The following is an 8,990-nucleotide window of genomic DNA, read 5'->3' as shown; positions in this document are numbered from 1 at the left end:
GCATGTGGGATCTTCCCGGACCGGGGCACGAACCCGTGTCCCCTGCATCGGCAGGCGGACTCTAGACCACTGCGCCACCGGGTAAGTCCCTAGCCAACTTCCTTTGAAAAGGCAGCAATATAAATACGTTTTGGAGAAACACAGCTACAAAACAGAGCCATTATTGTGCTCTTCCTTGAAAATATAAGTCAGGCCTTCACATAATTGCATGTTTTTAAGGCAAATTTGGAACACAAAGCAGAGAAAACATATGTCCCTTTTGGGTACTCCTGTGTTTGGCAGGGCTTGAAAATTTGTAACTGCCATCGACAGCCAGTCACATTGCATCACTAAAAAGCTTGAATGACTTGTTTTCCTACAAATAAAAACAGGGAAAAGCCTGACTATTTCCAAACTATCATAGCTATAGTGACAACCATAAATAATTGAGTCCACAGTTGTGGAGTCAAGTTTTAAACATACTGTCTATTGCCCAGCAATGCATTTTGCTGTATTCAAATGCATTCTCAGAGAAAACTACCTGGATATTCTCTAATGTCCTATATTGTGGAGGGTTCATAGAGCTGTGATTCTGTTTGTCCTTACACTGCAGTCTCCCCGAAAGCAAGCAGTTTTTATGATTAGAGTGGTTTTCCCATAAGGGTTCATTTGCCTGCTGGTTGCTCATTTGCAATGCAAATGAGCTCTCCTATTGTTACATCCCAACATTTCTTTGCTTCTCACTGTAGTCTCCTCAGTCCGGATGGTTTAGGGGTAATTTCACATCTATGACAAGGGAATTGACTAATTAATTGAATAAAGTATCCTTTTGAAAATCTGTTCCTTGAGTGTCTGTCTCTATAGCTTCAGAAAACAGATAGTTACAATCCCGTGGTCTTAAGATTCTTAAAAGAGATAGTAACTCCAGAAGATTTGAGGGGTTCTCCGGGTTGAAATTTACGGGCTCCCATGGTGGATCGTCCTGATGAAGAGGAAGAGGGGAGGCTGCAGGGAGCTCTCCAGTGAACCTAGACTGTGAAAGTAATCTTTTTCTTGTGTGACACAAGATCATAACCACAGGAAGAAGAGTCAAAAAAAGGCCTGGGTGATTCTGCCAGGAACTTTCAAACTCATGATAAACTGAGGCTTAAAAAAAAAAAAAAAAAAAAAAAGATTGTCTTTTTAGCCATCTTAGGAGCAGGAAGATTAGAAGGCGGCTTCCATTTTAAACTAATTAATGCAGCCTTAAACAGCGCTGCCAGTAACATCTAACCTTGATTTGAGCTTATTATGTACAAGCTGCTGGGTACTCTACAAGCATGTTTCCATTAATCTTCATAACAACTCTGTGAGGGAGACAGTATTATGGTCCCCATTTTACAGATCAGGAAATTGAGGCACCGAGAGCTCAATTAACTTGCCCACTTTCCCACAACCGGTAAGTGCTGGTACCAGGACCTAATACGAGCTCTCTCTTCTGCTGCCACGCCTCTGCCGGAGGTCCCCAGCCAGTTCCTGCCCCATCTCCCAAGAGAACACAGGCAGATGGGTAGACCGGAGGGGTGTGGACTTCCAGACCTCCAATGTCCACTGTCACTCACGTCTCTCCTCTGGAGAGTCTAACAGTCAGAGTGGATTGTTTCAACCCAAGTGACTAGTCCCCTAGAAGTGAACCTCAAATTCCCCTTTACTTGGAGGCATTTTTACCTTGCTGTTTTAGTTATGATTATATGTTATACGGTTAAAAGTACGGTGACAATTGAAGAGTCAAACCTCCTCCTTCATCCAGTGAGTTTTAAAGACTTCCCACCACGGGGACATTCTACAGCTTCTACAAACCTTTTTTTTTTTAAGATTTTTTTTGATGTGGACCATTTTTAAAGTCTTCATTGAATTTTTTTCAATATTGCTTCTGTTTTATGTTTTGGTGCTCTGGCCGCGAGGCATGTGGGGTCTTAGTTCCCCAACCAGGAATCGAACCCGCACCCCCTTCATTGGAAGGGGGAGTCTTAACCACTGGACCGCCAGGGAAGTCCCCTCCACAAGTTTTAAAGGGGATCCAAATGGGCTGCAAGGAGCAGCCCAAGCATTTCCCAGCTTGCTTCTCTAAATTAATCTAAAATGAATACTTTGCTGCTTTTCCAGGTGCTTGGGTAGATTCCATGGCTTCTCAGTGGTTAAAAAAAAAAAGAGAGAGAAATGCTTCTGCCAACCTTAGCAAATAAGAATGGCAAAGCTGACCTTGCACGTGTGCACTCATCGGTTGTAGCAGTCGAGTACTATGTTGAGGAGGATTCTGAGGCTCTTGGCAGGGAAAAGCCAGGATGGATTCGCTCAGTTTGCCACGAGCACGGGAGGGAGGAGAGAGAACAGAAGCCACATACCTATACCAAGACCAAGGCGATGGAGAAATAGAGAAGAACTGAGCTGGAAGGGGTCTCAGAACCGTTATGGTCATGCCCCTTCCTTACAGCGGGGAAGCTGAGGACCGGAGAAGACAGGTCCCCAAGGAAGTGAATGACAGAGCCAAAAAAGGCTTCATCTATATCCAAAGCCAGCACTCCGTGAGCAACTCTGGCTCTTGTAGTCCTAACACAAATAAAAAATAGCTGCTGTGTGCCCGTTTTCCCACAGCTCATTTAAATACGTGTCACTGAAGCCATGCCTTTTCCTTTGAAGCGGCATCCTCGCACATCCTCCTGCACAGCCTTGATTCCACACCAGCCCACACGGACTTCGAGCCAAGAGCTGCAGGTCCCGTCACCGTTCTGAGATGGCAACGGGGAGCCTCAGGCCTCAGAGGCGCCCTGTCAAACACAGCCCAGATACAAGGCAAAGTGAAGGCCGGAGTACCACCTACACGGCTGAACTCTGTGTGCACTGACTTGAGAGGTGACCGGAAATAGATTGTTCGTGAAGATCCTCAGTGGCTGAGATCACACGGGGACAATTGGTTTCAAATTTTCTGGCCCGTTTGACATCATGACTCAATGCACACTAGGTAACAAAAGTTTCACACTACACGACTTGTGCTTATTCAGAAGATGCACTCTGATATTAACTAATGTCTCTCATTATCTTAGATGCCAGTCATATTCCAGCAAATCAATCTCCTGACCCATTAATTGATCTCGCCCTCACCATGAAGACCCCTGCCCTGAGGAAAGCTCCTTTTGATATATTATCTGCATAGGTCACAATGGCAAAAAGAACAAAACCCCAGTTTTTTTTTTTTCTTCCCCGCCGCGCGGCTTGTGGGATCCTGGTTCCCTGACCGGGGATCGAACCTGGGCCCTCGGCAGCGAACGTGCGAAGTCTCAACCACTGGACCGCCCAGGAAGTCCCTATTTTTTAAGCTCCTCGTCATCCATTTGCAAACTCACTGCCCAGCCTTCATGCCATTTCTGCTCCTTGGGCCCCATTTACTTCAATCACTTGGGTAGCCTGGAGTGCTGTTTCCTCCATGTGGGCCGGCCTCCACTTTGTAATATCTTGGAAAAACTCCTAGAGATCCTTGAAGGCCCATCTCATATGCCACTTTCTCCCAGAAGCTTTCCTTGTCCCCAAAAGCCAGAAGTCATTTCCCCCTCCCCGTCTCCCCATCGGGGGCACGTGTCTTTGGATACACATCTCTCTCTCTTACTGAGCTCCAGTTTTCCTAAAACTTAGTCATGAGTCCATTATCTGTACAGATTTTTGTCATTTATTTTATTTACTTAATATTTTTCTTTAAATAGACTCGCTTATTGTACATATTACCTTCTTCAGCCTCATCCAAAACAAGAGTAATCATGAAATCATGGTTGGGTTCGACGTGCTTCTTAGATTTCCAGAGAACATTAACATAAATATACTATTATTAAATTAAAAAAATCTCATTTTGGTACTCTAAAACATTTCCTTTGAGGAAAAACTGCTGGTTGTGTAAAGTCTTGAGGGGCTATATTTTGTTTAAATTTGAGTTTTTCTCTAGGGCTCGGTATATGATATTGCTCCATAAATGTTTGCCAAATTAAAATCAAATGAGATGGATTAATTGGAATTTATTCATACCCTTAACATATTAGTATGAATCTGATTTATCCGGAGAGGCAATTGTGACCTTGGGAAGCGAAGAATGAGACTGGAAAGGAGGTGGACCTAAGAAAGGAAAATGTTGATAGGCGTGGAAAGGAGAGAGGAAAGACACCTGCAGAAGCTGACCCCGGCCGGTTATAGGGATGCTTTGCGAGGTGCGTGCACGCTGGGAAGGTCGGTTACGGAGCGGCAAACAGCGGATGGGTCTGGATGGGTCTTCCGTGGGAAGACGAGGCCACAGCACACCTGATATGGACCCCAGCTTTAAACAGCGTCCCTGGCCACGGACCCTAGGGGGCTCCAGCGCAGTCCGAAGCCCTGCGCGAGAGCCCGCATGGCCCACAAAGGTGGTCCGCTCGCCGCTCCCTCACCCTTTCCGTCCGCAGTCTCCGCCCCAGGTCCGCGTGTGGAGGCGGCACCCTCTTCCGGGCCACGTCCTCGGTTCCGACCGGGGGGCTGCGCGTCTTCCCCGGGTGAGGCAGGCCCGCAGCAGCCAGGCTAGGGGGGGGTCTGCTCTCCGCAGCCCCTGCTCCCCTGAAGGCCGAGGTCCGGCGGGGCAGGTCTGAGCTCGAAGCATTAGCGGCTCCCCCAGGATCGCCACTGCGATCAGGATGCTGCCCGGACCGCATCCCGAGACACAGTGCTGTCAGGGGTCTCGGTAAGGAGACTGGGTCCCCCTCCACCCCCATCGCCCGTGACCCCACGTCTAATTCCCTTTGGAGAAGCCACCTTCTCAGAGGTGGCACCAAAAGCGGGACAGGACTTTTGGGGGTGTGGAGGCAGGATCTCTGCCTTGATTGACCACGATGGAAGGCATCAAGCTGAGCCCTCCCCACTCTGCTTTACGTAAAGGGGGGGAAAAAAGAGACCCCTGATACAACCCCAGAACTACTAGTTTCTTAAATGTTTTCAGTTCTGAACAGACAACGTAACAAGTAGGCAGTAAACTATTAAGACAAAATCCATGGAAGTTAAGGACTGTAATGAAATAAAGCTTACAACAAAGTGAATCTGTCATGATAATTTTTATTGTAGTGTGTAGTAATTAGGTATAAATGACAAGTTGTTTAAGCAGTGATTCTAATTACTATTAATTTGACGACACTGTTATAGGGGCTGCTCAGGAAAGTCCCCGAAGGTGCCTGGGATTGCTGGTTTTTCCATGGGTTTCCATCTTAAGGAAACAGAGGCAATAATAGATTTGAGACTTTTTACTTAAGTACTGTGCCCTTTGGTATTTGTTCTCAGAGTAGTACTACTCTTTCTTAAACTTCCTTGATTTAGAGATCTTGCTTATTGGATCGTTTTGAAACATAGAGTTTGGGGGGGAAACTCATCTCTCTGGTTGCCAGATAAGGCAAAAGAAGTTTGTAATCTCATTTCAGCTGATTGGGTCCATATTTAGGCTCTGGGAAAAGGAACAAAAAGGTAGACCAGTTATCCCGTCAGAGGCCCAGCTGTAGGCCTTAGGGCAGACTGTGTGTCCTCGTCAGGGTTCAGGATTATTGGATGATTAAGAGGGTCCCCTTTAGAGCATCCTGGATGTTGCTTGTAGGAATTGAGTCTACAGAGCCTGTGAAACTCTTTGAAGAATTTCTCACTCTTGGTGCCTTGAAATTTTATTTCATTGTGACCAAAAGAACATAAAACCTGTCTTGGAGGAAAGACCACTCTAATAATGGCAGGCCTCACACAGCGCATCAGGCTTGCTGGGGTCAGGTGAAGAGAGGGGCAGAGAGCTGGAACTGAACTGAGTGGAGCAGGATTTGGATGAGTGGGGGAGGGGAGAAGGAGTAAGGGTGGTTTTGGACATGGGGCATTTATTTTTTAATTTTAATTTTAATTTTATTTTTATTTTATTTTTTTTTTTTTGCGGTATGCAGGCCTCTCACTGTTGTGGCCTCTCCCGTTGCGGAGCACAGGCTCCGGACGCGCAGGCTCAGCGGCCATGGCTCACGGGCCCAGCCGCTCCGCGGCATGTGGGAGCTTCCTGGACCGGGGCACGAACCCATGTGCCCTGCATCGGCAGGCGGACTCTCAGCATCGGCAGGCGTACTCCCAACCACTGCGCCACCAGGGAAGCCCTGACATGGGGCATTTATATGAAGCACCTTGGACAACTAAAATGAGAGCACGAACCTCTGCAGTGTGGGGGGCTGAAGGAGAGAGAAGAGGTCAGGATATGGAAGAGTTGCAGACACTCAACCTTTTTTTCTGGGGTGGCAGAAGATAGACATACAGCTGCATGGATCATAATATTAAATTTCCCCAAAAGAAATGGTAGCAATCATAGTGACCATCTCACAGGGTAAAAAGTGAAGTAAATGTTATAATGTATGTCAAGTATTTAGAGCAGTTCAAGGCACATAGTAGGTGCTCCAGGCATGGTAGCTATTGTTATTGCTGTTATTATTATTATTAAGGCCAGCCCTGCTCCTTCTGTCCTACCAAAGGCTGATCAGGTACCCTTGACCCTCTTGCCCACAGCTGATTAGAGGAGTAAAAGGTGTCCATCCACCTGAGGACTATTGAAAAGATTAGCTGGGCCAGTGAGAGTCTCTGTCTCGGTGTCTAAACCAGGACTTTTGAAAAGTGTTCAGGAAATGGAGACAGGACAGACAGAAGCAGACAGTGGAGGGAGCTGAGTTACACGAACAAGGAGGCTCCGGAGTCGAGCTTTTGAGCTAGTGCACCTTGGCTCCCAGATATCCTCCGTATCCAAAGCCACTCCCGACTCTGCCTCATGAAAGCCCTGTTCAGAGACAGCTTTCTGTTCTAAGATTTTCCATGAGATTCCCTGTCATTGCATGTGTGTCCTCACCACAAAGGCCCTTGACTTGAGCCACCTTGAGGGGATTTCTGTTTCTTCCAAAAAGCCAAATTGAACGAACGAATTGTGTCTGGTGAGGGCTCCACACATGGTTCCTATTTCCTTTTCTTTGTTCTTCTCTGTATTCTATATTTTCTACAATGAGCCTATACAATCAACTTATAATATTCTATAATGAAGACTTATTTTGTAACCAGAAAAAAAAAAAAGCTCCTTAAGTAAAAGAATTGGCCCACACATTTGCAGCAACTAGAACATTTGCCTGGGAAAGATCAGTGAACTCTAAGTCAGATCTACATCCAGTGGCTTTCTCCTTATCCAGTCCTGTGCCCTGGCCCCTAAAATGAGAAAGTGGGTGAAGGAGTCTCTAGGTTTCATTTTGGTTCTAAACGCTATTGCCATCTCACTTATTACCCGGCTTGTCAGAATCTGTACTCCCACACCTGTAGGTGGTCTGAGGAGGGTGGCTTTCTCCTGAGTCAAACTCAGAGTTCTGGAAGCAGTGACCCTTCAGAATGGGGGTGTGTGCATGGTGGTATAGCGTTATCAGACTCTTCGTTCATTTCTTCATCCATTCTCTCACCTTGATCAGCATTTATTAAGTGCTTGACCTATACCAGATATTGGGCTAGACGCTGGGACTAGGAAGAGAAAACAGAGGACAGACAGGTGAGCCAGTAATTTTAACATTCTGATAAGCACCAGGTCTGTTGGAGCCCTGGAACTACACAGAGAGGAAGCACTTAACGCCGGCTGGAGAGGTCAGGGTGGGGAGGCGCTTCTCAAGGGCGAAGCCACTGGAAAGATAAGTATTAGTTTTCCAGGCAGACTAGAGGGGCAGTGCCTTCCAGGAAGAGACAGAGCAAGTCAAACAGTGGGGGTCAGATCTTGACCCCCGTGTATCTAGCGTATGTCATACTTAGGAGGCTGGATTTTGTCCTTAAGGAAATGAAAAGCCACCTGAACAAGACATCGTAGGACCATTCTCTCTGCAGCATGAAGGAGAGAGATGGGGAGGGACGGAGACCGTTTGCAGGAGTCTCGGAGAGAATTGCAGAGGGCCTGAACCAAGACGGTAGTGGGAATGGAGATGCAGGATGCGTGTTGGTAACAGGGTCCCATGACTCTGGAGGCTGGGGAGATGGAAGATGGCACCAGGATTCTGGATGAGTTGAATGGGAAGAGGCTATTAGGAGAACATGGGGAGAGGAAAAAGACGTGCAGTGTAAGGTAATTCATTCCACTGGGGGCATATTGAATTGAATCTCCTTTTGAGATATCCAGGTAGAGAGGTCCATCCAGCAATTGGAAATGGAGGACCGGAGCACAGGAGAGGTCTGGACATGTCACCACAGAGGTCACTGTCGAGTGAGGTCACCACAGAGGTCATTGTAGGGTGAGGGGACCAGGGAAGTCTTGGGTGGAGGGCGCCTTGTTCTCACTCAGAAATGTCAGTGTCACTGAAGTCCACATGCTCAGGGAGTGATTGTCAAGGTTAGTAATTCAGAGGCGATTGTGCACACAGCTTAATAAAGGATCAGAGCTTGGGGGTGATAACAGGAAATACGAAGCCAGAGGATTTAAGAACGAGGGAGATATGAGCGAGAGGCAAACTCTGGAGCCAGACCTCCATGCTGGCCCTTGAATGAGGTTTGGGAGGCGGAGGTGGGGGTCCCTCTGTTCCTAAAGATCCAGGGCAGCCTTCACTGGCTGCAGAATCTCTCCTCTTGGCTGTCTTGCTGGCTCCTGGATCCCAGCCTGCCAAATGCTGCTCCAGCCTGATTTCCGCAGAAGGACCCCCACTTTGAACCATCCTCAGAGCCTGAGTCCTTCTTGATTCTTTCTACTGCCCACTTTCCTGGAAGCAGAACCACCATTTGACCAGCTGCTCAAACCCAGAAGTTGAGTCATTATTTTCCTCTTTCTCACCCTCCACCCCCAGTCACCAGGTCATTCAGCCCTCCTACTACCCTCTGTTACCACGACCCACAGCCTGGGTGGTTTCTGGGTCTCCCTGACTTTTGCTGCTCTCATCCCTGATCCTTCCTGACCCCAGATCCACTTTCCTGAAGCCCCCTTTCCTCACCCCATCCCTTTGCTTGGA

General features: G+C 47.5%; 1 protein-coding gene across 1 annotated transcript in view; it reads right to left on the bottom strand.

The window, feature by feature from the left end:
* LOC102987306 (WD repeat-containing protein 49-like) overlaps window positions 1-4,685 on the bottom strand; it is a 111,072-nt gene extending 106,387 nt beyond the window's left edge. Inside the window, 2 exon segments of the mRNA XM_024125814.2 lie at window positions 2,634-2,747; window positions 4,428-4,685. Coding sequence (XP_023981582.2) covers window positions 2,634-2,747; window positions 4,428-4,685 — 372 coding nt within the window.
* Window positions 4,686-8,990: the final 4,305 nt, after the last annotated feature.

This window comes from Physeter macrocephalus, chromosome 13 (assembly GCF_002837175.3).
Source record: "Physeter macrocephalus isolate SW-GA chromosome 13, ASM283717v5, whole genome shotgun sequence".
Classification (NCBI taxonomy): Eukaryota; Metazoa; Chordata; class Mammalia; order Artiodactyla; family Physeteridae; genus Physeter; species Physeter macrocephalus.
Note: the sequence above shows the minus strand (reverse complement) of the source record. Positions and strands in the feature narration are given on the sequence as shown.